Source organism: Heliangelus exortis, chromosome 25 (assembly GCF_036169615.1).
Source record: "Heliangelus exortis chromosome 25, bHelExo1.hap1, whole genome shotgun sequence".
NCBI classification, from domain to species: Eukaryota; Metazoa; Chordata; class Aves; order Apodiformes; family Trochilidae; genus Heliangelus; species Heliangelus exortis.
The window spans coordinates 5,169,170-5,187,520 of record NC_092446.1 but is presented as its reverse complement, the minus strand read 5'-3'; the positions used below and the strand labels follow the sequence as shown (position 1 = coordinate 5,187,520).

Genomic DNA, 18,351 nt, shown 5'->3' with positions numbered 1-18,351 from the left:
AGGGACAAAGCAACACCAGGTCAGGCACCACACAGGTCCTGACAGAAGCAAAAGGTTCCTTGTGCTATGGCACAGCCTTTCAGGACATCTCTTTCCACTCCAGGTAACAGGAGCTCTAAGTTACTGACCCAAGCAAAGTCTCAGTATAGGAGAAAAGTGACTCAAATTGCCTTTGGTTTTACAGGAGTTGCATCTTTCCTTCAGGGCAATAGAGGGTTAGTACCTGTTGCCTCTTGTGACAACAGTTTCAGAGCCCTGAAAAAAATGTAGCTAACTAATCTTCCAGCAAAAGATCAAGAACATTCTGTTCTTGTATTCTGGGGAAAAATATGCATTATTAGCCCTTCAAATAGCAATGCCATAAGGACAAGAACTCCAACTACAGCACAGCTGTTTTATTCAGCTATCTTACTCAGAAGGAAATTCTATCTCCTGGACTACTAACTACTTGCATATAATTAATGAACATATTTGGGCACTACCAAACACCTTGATTAAAGAAGTTTATTCCAATTATTTCACATGATTTACACAGCTACTGAAGAGGCACTAGAACAGCAGACTTGCAATTCACTTTTGTTGCATTTAATATTCTTCACCTTCGTCTTCTCCATCCACTGAGTCTGTGCCCACTTCTTCATAATCCTTCTCAAGTGCAGCCAAATCTTCCCGAGCCTCTGAGAACTCCCCCTCCTCCATCCCTTCTCCAACATACCAGTGCACAAAGGCACGTTTGGCATACATCAAATCAAACTTGTGGTCCAGACGAGCCCAAGCCTCAGCAATGGCTGTAGTGTTGCTCAGCATGCAGACTGCCCTCTGGACTTTGGCCAGGTCACCACCAGGAACCACTGTTGGTGGCTGGTAATTGATGCCAACCTACATGAAAAGCAGAAAAAAGCATGAAATTCTGCACAGCATTTGACAGTGAATAGACTCAAAAGTCAGCCAACAGTAGAATAATATTCTTCACTCCAAGAAACAATTCTGTTTAAGAACTTAAGTCTCTCTTAAAACACAGATCAGGTCCCTAACATGACATCTTACTGAGGAAACAGCCTTTAAAAACCCACGACAGTGCCCCAGTCCATAAAAATATAATGAAGTAAGAGACTTGCCTTAAAACCAGTAGGGCACCAGTCCACAAACTGGATGGTGCGCTTAGTTTTGATGGCAGCAATGGCAGCATTGACATCCTTGGGGACAACATCCCCACGATACAGCATGCAGCAGGCCATGTACTTGCCATGGCGAGGGTCACACTTCACCATCTGGTTGGATGGCTCGAAGCAGGCGTTGGTGATCTCTGACACCGAGAGCTGCTCGTGATAGGCCTTCTCTGCTGAAACGATGGGCGAGTAGGTCACCAGAGGGAAGTGGATACGAGGGTAAGGCACCAAGTTAGTTTGGAATTCAGTAAGATCCACATTTAAGGCACCGTCGAACCTGAGGGAAGCAGTAATGGAGGAGACAATCTGCCCAATCAGGCGGTTGAGGTTGGTGTAGGTCGGGCGCTCGATGTCCAGGTTCCTGCGGCAGATGTCGTAGATGGCCTCGTTGTCAACCATGAAGGCACAGTCAGAATGCTCCAGGGTGGTGTGGGTGGTGAGGATGGAGTTGTAAGGCTCAACAACAGCTGTTGAGACCTGTGGTGCAGGGTAGATGGCAAATTCCAATTTTGATTTTTTCCCATAGTCAACGGACAGGCGCTCCATCAGCAGAGAGGTAAAACCCGAGCCCGTGCCTCCCCCAAAGCTGTGGAAAATCAGGAAACCTTGCAAGCCAGTGCACTGATCAGCCTGGAAGAGAAAAGACCTGTGGCTGAAGCAGTTGTGTAGACAAAGAATTCCAAAACAAGCTCAAGACAGACAACTCTGAATTCTGGCTCATACCAATTGTTCAAGCTTTAGGAAAGTTATTTGGAATTTCTTTTGATCCATCCACCAATAATCAAGGAACTGCCCCTTAAAAACACTATTTTTGGCTATTAAGCCCCCTACATGTTGGGAGGGTAACCTCTCCACTTCAAACTACATCAAAACTTCCCCTACCCTAATTTTCAGGCCATGAACCAAGAATAACATTCAAAAACCAGACCATCTATGCCTTATACTGATTTGACATCCCCTAACTGCAGAAAAATGGAGCAATTGCCAGTCCCAGAATTATTGCTCTAATCCTGAAAGAGTTGCAAGCATGTAGCTCAGAAGGGAGCTGTCAAAATGCATACACTGCTATTCCAGTGAAGTCTCCTCAGGTGAAGGAACCAGACTGCCTTGTCCCCACAGAGTGCCCCATCATGCTTAGGTTTGATTCCTAGGACTGACACAGACTTCCAACAGCTTTTAAGAAGTTACAACCATATTTTTCAGGTCAAAGTACAAGCTGCTGCAAACTTAGCTTTAATTAGAGACAGTGGCAGCCAAGTGTTGAGAATACTAGTTTTGATAAACAAAAGGTATGTTTTTCAGACTCATTTAGCATTCCATATTAAAGCCACAGGTATATCCTGGATTTTTTTGTGTGTGTACAATGAGAGCTCCTTACCTTTGTGAGGCAGATTCAGTAAAGTACATGCTGCTTAGCAGCCTTAAAAAGGGAACTCCAACCTTCTAAGCTGACATCTTCATAAATGTGCCCCGTGATCAAAGTACTGAAGGGCCTAAAAAATCCCACCTTAATGAGATTCATTCTTTTTTCAACTGCTATTTCCATAAAATTAATTCAGAAATTATGACAGCAGGAAATGCAAACAAAAGTCTAAACCACAGAAGCAAACACACCTATTTAAACTTCCTTACAAGAGCCCCAGCCAGAAACCAATCCTTTTCCAGCAGGAACTATGCAAATCTATTTAGTCCAAACTTTCTGAAGATGAACATGAAAATATAAAGCTTTAGGTGCCTCATCTGTATTTTAAGCCACTAAAGAGTTGTATCTAACAGGAATAATCCCACCATTCTCAGCTGGCTAAGAACACAACCAGATGCAGACTAAATCCAGATTCTCCAACCAGGCACAATTTGCAGGGCTGTTATTTTTGATCATCTAATTTCTAAGTCCTGTAAAACAGGATGAAGATGTTTAAGAGCTTTTGGTGATAAATCTTACCAGTTTCCTGATACGTTCTAGAACAAGATCAATGATCTCTTTCCCAACTGTGTAATGACCTCGAGCATAGTTATTGGCAGCATCTTCTTTACCAGATATCAGTTGTTCAGGATGAAAGAGCTGCTTGTATTTCCCAGTCCTAACTTCATCTGGGGAAACAAAATGAGTATTTAAAAATTAGTTTTCTATGTATATCAGGTTTTTCAAACTTCTGTGGGTAGACAGACAGCTGTGGGCAGTCAGAGCCTACACTGCTTGCTTGTCCCCTTCTCTTCCTTCATTGTACTTTCTGCCAAGGGATGAGAAAAGTGTTCAAAAGGAACAGGAGATGCTCTTGAGGAGCTATTCAGTTACTCAGACACTGAGCTGTAAGCTCCAGCACAAACAGTTGTGTTATAAAGAGACAGTGCAAACAAACACACATCACCCACCAGCTACAGATCTGGAGACTGATTTAGTTAGGATTTCCACTGGTTACCAGAAATATGCACTTACATCTAGCAGGCTGAAGCTCTGTCCTACCACAAAGGCACTCAGCATAGCTTTGTCTCTAGCTCAAGCCATTCTTGAGTTGTACACTAATGAAGTATTGCATTCCTTGCTTCCCACCTGATTTTAATTAAGACCTTTATTAACTACAGATGAAGTTGCCTGTTTACATATACTGTATCTGAAAAAGTCAGCAAAAATTCAAGATATAAAAATACAGTTACTATTTCTACCAGTTCAGATTGACAAGCTACCACTGTAGTCTGAAATCCAAATTTCTGAAGTATTTCCAAGCTGCACGAGAATACAAACAATTTGGAGAAGTCTACCATTCAAAATATGTTTTTAAGACTTGAAGGAGACAAAGGAGAAACATGGACAAAAGGAGAAGAGTGGGAAGCTTGATGACATTTTACTTGGCACCCAGGTACAGCATTGCTCCTGCTTTCAGCAAGAGCAGAACTGATCTGGAAGCTCCAGAAATCTCTGCTGCACACACATGGCAGCTACAGAGCTGCTGGATGCACAATGGATGTTTGTTCATAAACACAGTGCAGAGGGACACCCTGCATGAATGGGAAGAATCCTACTAGCTCTGCCCTGGAAATCAGCTCACTGATTTTCAGGTAAGCATGGGAGGAATGAGGGAAGGAAGGCAGTCCCCAGAAAGGCATATGATGCAACCTTTAACAAAAAAAAAAAAGCCAAACTTGAGTATTACCAAGTATTTCATAAGACAGCCTTTTGCTCACCTCCCCAAGCTACATTTGCATCATTACCCAGTGCTAAAGTGCCATTTACCCATTTGTCCCAAGACTTAGCAGCTCCTCACCCCCAGAGGCAAGGTGAAAGCTTTGCCACCTGCTCTCCCTCACCTCATTTCTCTGCCTTTTCTGGTTGCTGGGAGCCACCACCTGGCCAGGAGCAGAGGAAACAACCATGGGGCTCAGGAGAACAGGAAGCCAGACCTGCAACAGCTCCTGGGGACGTGGATGGCCAAGGCTGCTCGGGTCATTTCAGTTACCAGTCCAGCAGCCCCATAGCTTTCTGCTCTCCCTGAAGTTCATGCTATTGTTTTAGCCTCACAAAAGGGTTTGGGGTGTTACAGTGAAAATCAGTTACAAGAATCCCCATATTTTGAGTAAGCAGGGCACTGGGCTGGCAGCATAGCAAGTGCCACAGAATGCAGGACTGGTCAGTGGTCAATGTGTGCAATCACATCTGAACTTGGAGCCACAGACAGGGATACAGCTGCTTTTCAGGATGAGAGTGGATTGTTGTTCAAAGATAAGGCAGCAGAAAGTTGAAGTGCAGGTCTGGAAGTGCTTGAGACTCACTGCTGCAAACACTGTAGAGGGCAGAGGATTGTTTTGGGAAAGCACAGGCATCATTCCAATGTACAAAAATAAATCTGCTTAATGAAACATTTAAATAGGTTTCTATTGACTCCTGTACACACTATGCCATATTGTTTCAAGAGGTTATAACCAGTCCTTTGCAAAGGAAAAGCATAAGGCATATTCAGAAGATCCATTTAATGCCACAGACTGACAGAAGGTAATAATTAAATTCTTCAGAGCTCCAGAGGGTGTATTTGCCAGGACCAACATACAGCCAAGTATGTTCCATCATTAGGAAGACGTAGTCAAGTAAAAAAGCAAAGCCCCAAAGCATTTTGCAGAGCTAGAGAAATGGATCCCTTAGTCAGTAAAAGAAGTTAAATCCAGTCCTACAGCAACTCCTGCAGAGGTCACTGTATTTACCTATTACTGCTGGCTCCAGGTCCACAAACACAGCCCGAGGGACGTGTTTCCCTGCACCAGTCTCACTGAAGAATGTGTTGAAGGAATCATCACCTCCACCAATGGTTTTATCAGCTGGCATGGTACCATTGGGCTGGATGCCATGCTCCAGGCAGTAGAGCTCCCAGCAGGCATTGCCAATCTGCACTCCAGCCTGACCAACATGGACTGAGATGCACTCACGCTGTGTGGAGAAAAGAAATGGATCAGTCAGCAGGAACAGCACTTCCCTTGTTTAGAAAACATTCAGCACACACAGCTTGAACTCCCAGACTGCAAAGCTATTAAAACATAGACCTCATTGTCTTGGTCTTAGGGGCATTTGGCATATAATACAATAGAAAAAAAAAAAGCCTCTTTCAGCCATCACCCATCTCCACCTGGAAAGACCCTTTTAGACATTATTATTTTCACAAACTTATTCGTCCTTATTGTTCCCATCCTCAGACAGGAGAAGGTTGATCAATTCTTCCAAATACTTCAGCCACATTCTCTCTTCATAACAAACACTAAATATTTAGAAAAACTGATGACTACAGCTGTCATTGGCCCAAGTGCCCAGAAAAACTCCACCCTGTGAACTGTAGCCACCAGAGGGAGCAAAACCTTCTGCAAGATCAAGGTTAATTTTGCTTAATACACATAAAATCAGAAAAAAGGTTCTCATGATCATTTTAGGAAACTTTGACATTCTGAGAAAATCTTTGCCTAACAAAACTGTTAGTGTCACTTCATAAACATAGAACAGTCCTCACATCCCACTGCTGAATGCAAAGTACTCCTCAACACGAGGCAAACTACTTCACTCAAGTACTGCAGAAAGTACTTGACATCAGCAAAAGGATCTATTCATACTAAACCCTCCCAAATTGCCTTTGATGTCTGGGGCATAACCCCAACTTCTGTAATATTTCAGCAAAAGGTTTTGAATATTAAAAGCCAAACCACAATGGAACCATGTCCAAACTCCTGGTCCATCTGTGGCATTTTATATTTAGCTTCTGGTTTTGAATGGGAACTAAACCTTCCCTGGAAGAGCTTGGATATAGGACAATACAGGCAACTGCAGAGCAGTCACCCCCACTTCCATCCCTGGAAAGGTGATGGAGCAGCTGGCTAAGGAGATCTGGGCAAAGGTGAACCTCAGGGAGTTCAATAAGGACAAGTGCAGAGTCCTGCATGTGGGGAGGAGTTACAGCAATACAGGTTAGGGGATGTCCTGCTAGAAAGCAGCTCTATGGAGCAGAGACATCCCACCTCTTCCAAGCTTTGTCAAACTCCAAAGCTGCTGGGGGTGGTCACTAAAAGGGAGTGTGTTGGGCCCAGCATGCCCCAGCAAGGTGAAAACACAGAAGACATCAGATGAGATGGGCTTCCCAGCAGCACATGAACCAGCAGCACTGATTCAAACTACCCAAAGCAACAATCATTCATTCTACAAAGAGAAAATTTAAGTCTTTTTAAAGTTCAACTTGGGCAATGCAGCCACTGGGCAGGTCCTTCAGGTGCCATGTTAAACACATGGCATGTTTACCCTGCCCCAAGCACTGAACTTTGTACTTTGTCAGAGTAACTCCCCAGATCAGTGCAAACAGCCCTGCTGAAAATACCTTCAGGGCTACCACAGAAACCACCCCGAGTGTTCAGTGTGGCACCTGCACCCTCAGTAAGACAAGGTCAGGCTGCAAAAGGAGACATATGACCAGCACACCAAGAAGCCCCCTGCTCTGCAGGAGGATTCAGATCTGAACCCTGACCTGTTAGGAGGATGCTGGGACATCTGGATTGGGTGTTACAAGTCCCTCCCTCACCAGAGAGGGGGGGACAGGATCTCCATCCTTGGAGGTCTGCAGAACTTGGCCAGACAATATCAGTTACAAAAACTCAGCCTTGGAAAGTCTCTTTTTACTGCTTTTCTGCAACTCTACCAAGTGCTTTTAAGTAGTATGTTATTTAATGAAACAAATCTTTGTTAAACATTAAGAGGCTCTGCTTATTTTGCTGTGCATAGCCTTTTCACAGCAAGTCTTATAGTACAAGTATACTAAAAAACAGAATAAAATCTGAGCCTTTAAAATATGAGCCCCAAATTGTAGAGGCAAGATAACTCTCACACTCATTACAATGAAGGGCCTTCACACATCACTGGCAAGTTTCACAGTTTAAGGTTTACATATGTACTGCTGACAGTAACCTTAAGTGCTGTATTCAAGCCACAGGTCATGACCCAGAATGCTTAATTAACACTAAATGTTCTTCCCCATTTACACTCTTTTTGAGCATAGAAACAGTTTCAGTGAGAAACGCCAGAGAATTTTCCCAAGCTGAACCTCTCCAGCCCCTATTACCTCTCTCCTTTTGCTATAATATGTGCTCCAACTTGAGAGCTCTGGCTTGTCTTCTACCCCATCAGTAGCTGTGGGCTGTTACTAGGTGAGCCCTTGCTGTACTCTGCAAGGATGAAGCCCAGCTCTCTCCAGCAGCATGGGTGGATCCTGCTGTCCCTTGTACTCTTCAGCACAGCACTACACGTACAGCTTCACCTGCGTGAAGTTGACAGAAAGCCAAGTTTCATAAGAAAGGCTGTATCAGCTCAGACCAAGTTCAACAACATACCATAAGGTGGAACGTGGTTTCCCTAGGGTGAAACACAAAGGAAATTTCACTCTTTGCAGAGGTGAAGGACTGCATTCACCTATTTCTTTTGGCCTAATTTTAAAATGACACCACAGGCAGCCCCTCTGTCCTGGTTTGGGCCAGGGTAAAGGTGATTTTCTGTCTTGTACTTTTGCTTTCAGCTAAGTCTCCTGTAAGCAGTTGCACTTGCTGAAATTAACAGCAAGTTTCTCAGACAGTGTGTGCTTCTAGGACTGATAACACTGCTCAGCTCTGAGGAAAACATTTTACCCTCCAGGAGGATAAAGAGGTCCCACCTGCAGCCTCCTTTGGGGAGGAACTGACAAGACAGATGCCAGAATTGACCAAACAGAGGATTCCATCCCATATACCTCATCCTCAGTATAAATTTGAGGGATCACAAGGGCCAAGCCATTGATTTCCTACTTCCAGCTTCTGGCTGCCTGCCCTTCCTGCCTTTCCTGCCTCCCTTCCTTCACCTGGCATCCTGGAAGGATCCCGTCCGTTCCTCTGCCTGTGCTCCTGATCCATCCCAGCCCTTATCTGTGTGTTCCTGCCTCCAGCTCCCAACTGCTGCCGACTCCAGGAGTCCAGCCTGGACTTTCCCAGGGCTGCCCTGCAGCCTCGGTGGTGACGTGAGAGCTACTGGGGGAAAGGGGGGAGGAATGTGGTATCCATTTTCTTGTATATTTGTATATATTTAGTAATTTTTTCCTATTTATCATTACTGTTTCATTAAAGTTGTGTACTTTAGTTTCCAACCCATAAATCTCTCTCCCTTATTCTCTCTCCTTTCTTATCAGGGAGGAGAGAGAGATTAATAGAGAGCGTCTGTTACTCGGTTTAATTGCCGGGCCAGTGTTAAACCATGACACCCCCCATGTGAGAGTCAGAATAAGGACATCAGCACTTCCAATGCTCTCCAAACTTCTACCCACTTCCAGTTTAACAAACATTTCCTGTGCATTCACAACCCTACAGAAGCAGTCTGCTACCTTTTTTAAATCCCTGTAAACATCTTTCAGGCACAACATCTTTTCAGAAGAGTTCCACAGGGCAAACACCCTCCTGGAGAAGGACCTCAGGCTTGTGACAGGGACTGCACCTGACAGCTCCCGCTTGTGCGGCACAGAACTCACCGCCCTCGCGGTGATGTCCCAGCCCTTATCACATCTTCCAGAGATCCCCTCCAGGCTGACTCCTGACCAGCTCCCTCCACCTCGGCTTTATTACCCCTCCAGTCTCGTAAAGTCCTTCAGGACCTCTCCCTCTCAGCCCCTTCCCTGACCTCTCTGACGGCAGCGGGCACCACCCCCGGAGGGCAGCACCTCCCGAAGCCCCTCAGCCACGGCCTCCGCTGCCACGCAGGTCACAGACACCTCCCCGCTTTTATCTCCAACACGGACCCGTCGAGCAGCCCCGCAGCTCCCAACCCGCTCCGCCACGTCCCGCTGCGGGACCACGGGGAGGAGCGAGCCCCAGGGGCTGACTGTGCCCAGGGACAGAGAGACCGCCTCGGCTCCGAACCGCGGCTCCCGGATGCTGCGAAGGGTCCGGGACGGAGGCATTGCCGAGGGGTCGGAGGGTCCCACCGCCAGCCCAGAGAGCCTCCCCGCCGCGGGCCGCCATGTTCTCAGAAGGGCCGCCACCATTTTGGAACGAGGCGGCGGGGCGGAACGCGGCACCCCCAGAACCGGGGCAGTGCTGCCTGGGGTCCGACCGCGGCCCGGTGCCCGTCCCGCCCGCCGCGGCCTCCGCGAACCGGGGCTGCCTCGCCTCGCCCCCCGCACTGCCTCAGCACGCGGAGCGGCACCGCAGCTCGTCCGTCCCGGCCAGAGCCTCCGTCCCGCACCCCCCGGCCCCGCACTCACCATGGCTCGGGCCGGCAGCACGGGAGCAGCAGACGCGTAACGGGTCTGGGCAGCACCGCAAGAGCACAGCGCCTTCCCGGTCCCGCAGTATATAGCGAGGGGGCGGTGCCTCTGGCTCCCTGCGCCTCGCTCATTGGCTGAGCCTTGCGCGGAGTCGTAACCCCCTCGCGGCACCACTGGGCGCCTCCGCGGCCACACCCAATCGGAGCTGCGAGGCACGAGCCCCGCTGAGCGCCATTGGATGGCGGGTACGAATTCCACCTTCCCGCGCTTCCCATTGGCTGATTCGTAACCGGGGGCGGGGCGGGGGCGGGGTTTCCCCTTCCCGCCAAGGCGGCCGCAGCCACTCCCCTCAGGCTCGGCCGCTCCGCTGGGTGCGGGGGAAGGCGGGGGGGGAGGGGGATGGAGGCCCCTCTGTATCCAGGGGTTTCTTAAACACAATTTCTTTTCCTGCTGGGGATTATTTCTGCTCGCAGTATGAGAATTTTTTATTTTATTCCAGGGTTTGTGTCTGGTAACGCTACCAAGGTCCCCAGAGCTCAGCCCTTGGCTGTGTACTCTACACCTTCAGAAAATGCTGAGCTTGCTGTGGGTCTGTGATAAACTCTTGGGAGTGGAACAGTGGGGCTGAGGATTCTCGGGGGTTTTGGATGAGCTTCCTCTGAAAGGACAACTCTGCAGCTCTTGCTTTCTGTTCTTTCTCAGGAATGTTGGGCAAACAATGAGTGAACATTCACTTCTGTCAGAGAATTCCTAAAAATGCCATATCCTTTGTATCCATCTGCTAACTACCTGCCTGTGCTGGGTTCGAGATGACCTAGGATTTCCAAGTACCATTTTCTATCACTCTGACAACACCAGTGTGGTACATAGATGCCTCCTCCTCATTCCCAGATCATGGAAAACTTGTCTGTGTGTGAGGACTGATGGCTGCGTGTGCACAGCTGGAGTCAAATGTTGGATTTCATTGCTAAGGGGACAGTTCTTTACCCAGACTTTATTTCTTCAGTGCCCCGCTTCATCTCTGAGGGCAAATTCCTTCAGTTTGAAATCTCCATCCTCAGTGCTGTGCCCCCTTCCAGAAGCCTCTCTCACTCTTTCATGGAAGATTCTCCCTCCCAAATGGTTCCATTATAAATCCCAGAAAACCCAAACCAGATGCCTGTCTGTAAAACTCCTACATAGGAAGAGGACAGACAAAGCTGGATGCTTTCCCATGAGCAGTGCAGCTTTTCCTGCTCCAGTTTAAGATGTGCCCTGTGGCCACCACCCTTGACCAGGGTCAGGAGGGCATGGGGGCCCTGCTCCTCCAGGAAAGGTTTTATTCCATGGTTCTGAATGACTCCTTCAGTCTCTGGTATAATTTAGTTTATTAATTGCTTTGCATTCTAGATACAGGTTTGGAGCTGACCCTGGATGTTGTCTGGGAGCTGGTGAAGGATGTGGCAGCAGCTTACAGGAGGAAGCAGAATGTTCCAGCAGGCAGTTCCCTAGCAGGGACCTCACCTTCTGAGCCAGGGAATTGCACAACTCAGGTGAGCAGGGACAGGTCTGGTCACTCCTCCCACCTCCCTCCCATTGCAGTGGGACATGGCTGTGCCCAGCTGCAGCCTCTGTAGCCACCTGCTCATGACTCCCTCTGCCACTTGGCACCTGTCCTGGTTTGGGCCAGGATAAAGGTGATTTTCTGTCTTGTACTTTTGCTTTCAGCTAAGTCTCCTGTAAGTAGTTGCACTTGCTGAAATTAACAGCAAGTTTCTCAGACAGTGTGTGCTTCTAGGACTGATAACACTGCTCAGCTCTGAGGAAAACATTTTACCCTCCAGGAGGATAAAGAGGTCCCACCTGCAGCCTCCTTTGGGGAGGAACGGACAAGATAGATGCCAGAATTGACCAAACAGAGTATTCCATCCCATATACCTCATCCTCAGTATAAATTTGAGGGATCACAAGGGCCAAGCCATTGATTTCCTACTTCCTGCTTCTGGCTGCCTGCCCTTTCTGCCTTTCCTGCCTCCCTTCCTTCACCTGGCATCCTGGAAGGATCCCGTCCGTTCCTCTGCCTGTGCTCCTGATCCATCCCAGCCCATATCTGTGTGTTCCTGCCTCCAGTTCCCAACTGCTGCCGACTCCAGGAGTCCAGCCTGGACTTTCCCAGGGCTGCCCTGCAGCCTCGGTGGTGATGTGAGAGTTACTGGGGGAAAGGAGGGAGGAATGTGGTATCCATTTTCTTGTATGTTTGTATATATTTAGTAATTTTTTCCTATTTATCATTACTGTTTCATTAAAGTTGGTAATTTAGTTTCCAACCCATAAGTCTCTCTCCTTTCTTATCAGGGAGGAGAGAGAGATTAATAGAGAGCGTAAACCCTGACAGCACCGAAAACTTTCCTTGTTTTTTAGCTCCCAGACTCTGATGTCACCCCATGTTCTTTCATTCTTCACTCCCATTCTTTCCTCATCACTTTTCCCCAGATGAGCACCCAGGTCTTGCTCAGGTCAGATTAAACAGCACCAGGAAAACACAACCTGGCTGGGGTTGGGCACAGGGCTGAGTTTCACCGGGAGGGAAGGTGCAAGGTACTTAAATCATTCACAAACGGGGCCCCTTCCTGGCCCAGGGCCCAGGGGATGGTTACAGATTTGTCAGCAGGCTGCAGGGCTCTGCTGGGGGCAGGCTGGGTGCTGCCTTGCAGGGTGAGGGGGTGGTTGCAAGCCAGGGCCTGTGTCCTGCTGATCCCAGGTGTGTCTGTCAGGGGCTGACACAGGAGCAACGAGCCCTGGGCTAAGTGTTTGCTCTGCTCTGGGGCCCCTCTTTCCATTATTAATGTCTGTTTCGGTGGTGTGGCAGAGGAGAAGTTTGGGTTTAGATACAGTGTTTTTAATCCTAGGGGGACTATACACACAAGGAAATTGCTGGGGACAAAAATGTAAGAGCCAGGGTGGATCAGGTATATACCTGCTGAGCTCAGCATTATTCACCTCACTCGGCCTGGGGAGGAATGCAGGAGAGGGGCAGAGTAGCAGGATCACTGCCTCAGGATATTCTCCCCACCTTCAGAGATTCCTGTCTCAGACAATTCCTGAACCACTAGCCTGTATTTTCTCATCCCAAACTATCATCTGGCTACAGGTTTTACCTTGCTGGTTTTATCCTTCCCCTGTTTGTCACAGGTAGCTCCCCTCAGCCAGGTCCTGTGTTGTTACAGGAACAGCCATTTGTGAGTGTTGATAAGGAATTCCTTCCAAATTTTCTTGACAAGGGTCTTGTGTATTTTGGCTTTGTTTTAATCTACCTTTGCAACATGGGGTGCAGTTCACTCAGGATGAGCTGATCTGGTCTAATCCTCCCACCCTGCCCACACCAGTTTGCTATGGAATTTTATAGAGCTGTCTATTGCACAGCCCTGACCTTTGGCTGTTGCAAAATACACTCTCAGCTCTGCAGGGGCTGGAGAGGAACAAAGTTCCTGACATCAAGTAAAGCCCCTTTATTACCCTTTTGGAGAGGTGAAAAGGGAAGAGAAACAGGGATTTTTTGATATTCGGATTTTTTTTTTTTTCTTTTCTTCTGTAGACTGGGAAGGGAATTGCAGGCAAGGCAAGGTAGCTATTCTAGCTGGCATGAATGAGGAAGAGCACACGAGAGGTGGAAATGCTGAACCCACAGATCTCAGACCAAACCTCTATGGGAGGACATGAGGCTCTGGGGAATCTTTGCAGGGTGCCAAAAAAAAAAAAAATATTTCATTTACAGCTGAAAACTATCCAACTTGACAGGGCTGAATTAATTCCTGACCTAAACACTCCCTGTTCCAGATGGGCTGGAAACCCTTAGATAAGGAAAGGTGCAGAGGATACATCCAGAGCTGTTCATCCTGGGGAGTAATTCCTCCCCTGAGCACTGAACATGTGCCATGGGTATATCTCTAATTATATGATTATACCTGTTTATACCTGGTCCTCCCCCTGCAGGGAGTGTCAAAATCAGTGGAAAGATGTGCTTGACTTGCCAGATTGGAACCCCAAAGGGCTGGGCACTCTGTTTTGTGAGATCTCCTAAGTGCCAGTCAGCAGAACAGCAGCAGGATGGATGCACACAGGAGATTAACATTTCCCAAGCAAGTTTAATATCAGTGTTCTCTACCTTGATCTTTGACTTTGTAACCTTAACGTGCTATTAGTGTGGCTTCTTGTCAGTAATCCTTAAATAAGATCCTGTTTTTAATAGCCTTAAATAAATTCCCTGTTTTTAAATCTTTAATTATTTGCTCTTCCAGCTGTTTTAATCCTGCTCCAGCAAGCACGGACTTGGCTACCTGCCCTATTTTTTTTGTTCTCTGCAAGTCCACACATCAGGGGCTGCTTCCATTCTCTGCTTGCTTTAATTTCTGTTTCTTTCACTGGGTACTTCCCTGCCTGCTTCCCTGCTGGCCTGGGGGAACAACCTCCACCAGACATTCATCAAAGCTGAAACAGCTTCTCCATCAAGTTCACTTATGTTTTCTTTATTTTACAATTAAAAGGCCTGCTGAATTACCTGCCTGCAGTGCCACCTCTGTGCTGCAGGATTCCTGTTGCTCTGCTTGGCATGTCCCTGTCCCAGCTTGTGTCAGATTTTGGTGGCTGTGTTGCCCGTCTTGGTTAAATTTGCTGGCCCAATGTTCTTTTAGTTACCTGGGAGTAAACTGACCTTAACCTACAAATTTTGTCCTGTTCTCCATCACTGACTTTTGGTTTAGATATTGAAAATATACCCTGTTCTGTCTTGCTACAATAATTGGCTTTTTTTTTTTTTTTTTTTTTTTTTTTTTTTTTTTTTTTTTTTTTTTTTGTGGAAAGAAAAATCTCTCACTACACTGTGAAGTTCACTTTCTCCCCCTGGCCAAGCAGCAGCACTTCTGCCACCTTTTGTGTATTTCCACCATTTGGACTTTCCTGTCTGTGCTGATTCTTTGCTGCGTGGTCATTTTGACCAAGAAACCAGTGGTGCAGTCAGGGATGTGGCAAACAGCTCACACCCTGTACTGGTTTTGTCAGGGGTAGAGTTGGATTTCTCCACAGTAGTTGGTGTGGGGCTGTGTGGGAAACCCAGGGGTGTCTCACTCCTGCTGAGCAGGGTTGGCACAGCATTAAGAGCTGATAGGAAGAAGGCCTTTGACCCAAGGTCCCCAGGAAGCAGAGGAAAAGCTGCTGCCACCACCTCAGCTCTGCCCCACAGCCACCCCCTGACCACTCCCCAGGGTCAGGAATCCACATGGATAATTTTTCTGGGAAGCATACTTGAAGCATACTTCACCCAGCTTATACTTAAGCTTATATTCACAACCCTGCTCTGCATGGTGCCTGCAAAATGAAATTACTGTGCAGCACAATTTATATTTTAGTAAGAGGGACCCCAGTTGAGGTGTTACAGGTGAGAACACATTCCCTAACAGACAACAATCTAAGTGAAAGTGAAATCAAAGTGATGGGATCCCACTACTTCCTTATGCCTGTGCAGAACACAAATACAGCTCTCCCACCCTTCTAGATACACCAACCTGGTCAGTTCCTTGGCTTAGGGATAAACAAGAAAGGGCAAGAGGGAAGATTTTCTGTCAAATGTGCATCTGCCACATTGAGCAAGGTCACAGTGCAGGACTCTCACCTCCTCCAGGGAGCCTTCATCACCAGACTCATTATTCCTCTCTCCCTCCCATTACTAAATCCTGACTGTCCCCAGCAGAGGCTTCTGACAGCAACACCTTGGTTGTTCTGTATAAAGGCAGAGGCTCCAATTCTTAAAAGTGCTGGAGCTCAAGCACTGGAAGAAGAAATGCCAGGTTTCCCTCACTGCCAGGATGCCTTTCTGCAGAGCCTGGGCCTGCCTTACAGACTCCTCCAGCAGAACTGTTATTAGGGAAGTGAGGAGCAGGTCTGTCCCACAGCCTGGTGGCAGCAACACTCCAGTAGAACTGACCTTGATTGTGGTGGCAAATGCAGCTTCAGCATCCCAGTGCCATGAGTTGTGCCTTTACAGCTGCATTGGTACCCAAAATCAGTACAGATCCTATGAGGAGAGGCTGAGGGAGCTGGGGGTGTTGAGGCTGGAGAAGAGGAGGCTCAGGGGAGACCTCATCACTCTCTCCAACTCCCTGAAAGGAGGTTGGAGCCAGGGGGGGGTTGGGCTCTTTTCCCAGGCAACTCTCACCAAGACAAGAGGGCACAAGAGGTCTCAAGTTGTGCCAGGGGAGGTTTAGGTTGGACATTAGAAAGAATTTCTTTAGGGAGAGGGTGCTCAGCCATTGGAATGGGCTGCCCAGGGAAGGGGTGGATTCTCCATCCCTGGAGATATTTCAAAAGAGCCTGGATGTGGCACTCAGTGCCATGGGCTGGGAACCACGGGGGGAGTGGATCAAGGGTTGGACTTGATGAGCTCTGAGGTCCCTTCCAACCCAGCCAATTCTAGGATTCTATGAAAATGTTTATTAGCATAGCATAGAGATACACCTCTGGCACTGAGACATCCTCTGTGACCCTGGATCACCACTGTGAAGCTGCTGTGTTGTTCACACAGGGGGTTGCAAACAGAGAACATGAACTGGACCACAATTAAATACAGTGAGAACCACGGCTGCTACAGCCTCCTATGATTTTCAACCAGCTTTGTAATCATCTTTTAAAAGGCAGAAACCAAAACTGGACACAACATCCCGGCACTGCTCTGCCCAGCTGCTTTTAGAGAAGAGAAATTCCTTCCCAACTTGCTTCAATACACACACAACTGTTTTGACATTCTTCAGCACTGAGACACAGTCACTCGACACTGCTCATCCAATGATTTGTTTTGTTGGAACTGTTTCATGCTTGCAGCCTGGAAATCCTGGGATCTTGCACATTTTCCTGATTGGCTGTCTGCAAAGTCTGTCTGTATCTTATTTTATTTCCAAGTACTCAGTGAATAAAACTGCATATGATCTTAGTTAAAATGCCTTACACACACTTTAGGTGCCATATATACTCTTACAGGTTACACTTGGCAAGTAGCATGGTATTTTAGAGAACCTAAATGTTAGGGTTCAGGGTAGGGAACATTTCTTCTAAAAATCAACAAAAGAGACAGCCTTAGACCCTGTAACTACTTTGGCTGTAGTTCAGACAATTTAAGCTGCCATTATGATCCAATGCAACAGTCCTGCCCTCCCCTTGCCCTTGTACCCCAGGCTGATCCGTGTCACACACAGACCACCCCAAAAGAACCCGAACACGTCTGAAACCCATCAGGGAGGGCAGCAAGAGGGCCTGGGGCAGACCAAGCTATTTGGCAAAACCGTCAAGAGAAGCTGTCCCTGTAGGTCTCAGGGGACCCCCCGGCCCCGATGTCCTCCCCAGGAGCTGCGGTGGGCGGGGGGCTGGGGGGTGCCGGGCCGGGCCGGGCTGTCAGCTGCGGGGTGGCCATGCCGGGCCTCGGCTCGGTCCGTGGGGCAGGCGGGGTTCCCAGCGGCCCAGCCCGGCTCCCCCGAGCGCACTCCCGGGGCTTTGTGCCGCCGTCCCCAGCCCGTGGGGCAGCGCCGGTGTCACTCGTGGGCCACGCGCTCCAGCGCCACGTAGAAGCTTTCCTTGTCGTCCAGGCAGTGCCAGCCGATGGGCCCCGCCTCGCAGTCGGCGCACACCAGGAACTTGACGTTGCCCACGTCGCGGGTGAAGCCCACGTTCTCGAAGGAGAACATGTCACGCACCAGCCAGTGCTCCCGCACCAGGTCCCCGCCGCCTCCGCCGGACGCCGCCGCCGCCTTCTTCCTCATGGCGGGCAGGAGGAGCTGCGGGGACACAGCGTCACCGCCCCGCCGCCAGGGGGCGCCCCCCGCCGCCTCCCGCCACCTCCCGCCGCTCCCTCCCCCCGCACCCCGGTACCTCACGGCGGGCGAAGGTGGCGGCTCCGGGCAGCAGCACCCGCGACCCGCAGCGCTGGCACAGAACCGCCTTCAGGTTCCGGCCCTGCGCGCACACCAGCTCGGCCGAGCCCGGTGCGGCGGGAGGAACGGGAGAGGGAGGAGGCGCCGCCTCCGTCGCCGGCTCCATCTCCGCGCAAGCCGCCGCCATGGCTGCGCAAGCGCGGTGGGTGACGTCACCGCAGGGGCGGGGCCGCGCGCGTGCGCACTGGGAGCGGCGGGAAGGAAAGGGGCGGGCGGGGGGGGCACCGAAAGGGTTAAAGTGCTGAGATTTGGAATAAAATGTTTTCCCAAATGATCTCTGGTTGCCCCCAGAAGCTGCGGCTGCCCCATCCCTGGCAGGGTTGAAGGTTGGATGGGGCTTGGATCAGCCTGGGCTGGGGGAGGGGTCCCTGACCATGGCAGGGGATGAGATCTCAATGATCTTTAAGGTCCCTTCCAGCCCAAAACATTCTGTGGTTCCATGAATGCTTTGTACAAACATGTACAGTGTACATACATTGTGAT

The 18,351-nt window shown here is 48.8% G+C and overlaps 2 protein-coding genes and 1 long non-coding RNA gene across 4 annotated transcripts; 1 reads left to right on the top strand and 2 right to left on the bottom strand.

Moving 5' to 3' along the window:
• Positions 1 to 490: 490 nt before the first annotated feature.
• Positions 491 to 10,035, bottom strand: LOC139807502 (tubulin alpha-1C chain-like). Of its 2 annotated transcripts, XM_071768543.1 has the most exons (6): positions 9,911 to 9,970; positions 7,751 to 7,945; positions 5,364 to 5,586; positions 3,112 to 3,260; positions 1,119 to 1,799; positions 491 to 879 (listed from the first exon to the last, which is right to left on the bottom strand). In XM_071768543.1, exons 3-6 carry the CDS (start codon positions 5,482 to 5,484, stop codon positions 586 to 588), a joined length of 1,245 nt encoding a protein of 414 aa, XP_071624644.1. In that variant the 5' UTR covers positions 5,485 to 5,586; positions 7,751 to 7,945; positions 9,911 to 9,970; the 3' UTR covers positions 491 to 585. The 2 variants fall into 2 exon arrangements, with proteins under 2 accessions (XP_071624644.1, XP_071624645.1); XM_071768544.1 differs by lacking the exon at positions 7,751 to 7,945 and having other exon boundaries at positions 9,911 to 10,035.
• Positions 10,036 to 10,793: 758 nt separating this feature from the next.
• LOC139807365 (uncharacterized) lies at positions 10,794 to 14,745 on the top strand. The gene is made up of 2 exons (XR_011730531.1): positions 10,794 to 11,445; positions 13,886 to 14,745. It is a non-coding gene; the product is annotated as an uncharacterized lncRNA (long non-coding RNA).
• A 2,066-nt stretch (positions 14,746 to 16,811) lies between these two features.
• On the bottom strand, positions 16,812 to 18,031 carry RABIF (RAB interacting factor). Its single transcript, XM_071768233.1, has 2 exons — positions 17,807 to 18,031; positions 16,812 to 17,712 (listed from the first exon to the last, which is right to left on the bottom strand). The coding sequence occupies exons 1-2, from the start codon at positions 17,993 to 17,995 to the stop codon at positions 17,470 to 17,472; spliced, it is 432 nt and encodes a 143-aa protein (XP_071624334.1). The 5' UTR covers positions 17,996 to 18,031; the 3' UTR covers positions 16,812 to 17,469.
• Between the last annotated feature and the right edge of the window lie 320 nt (positions 18,032 to 18,351).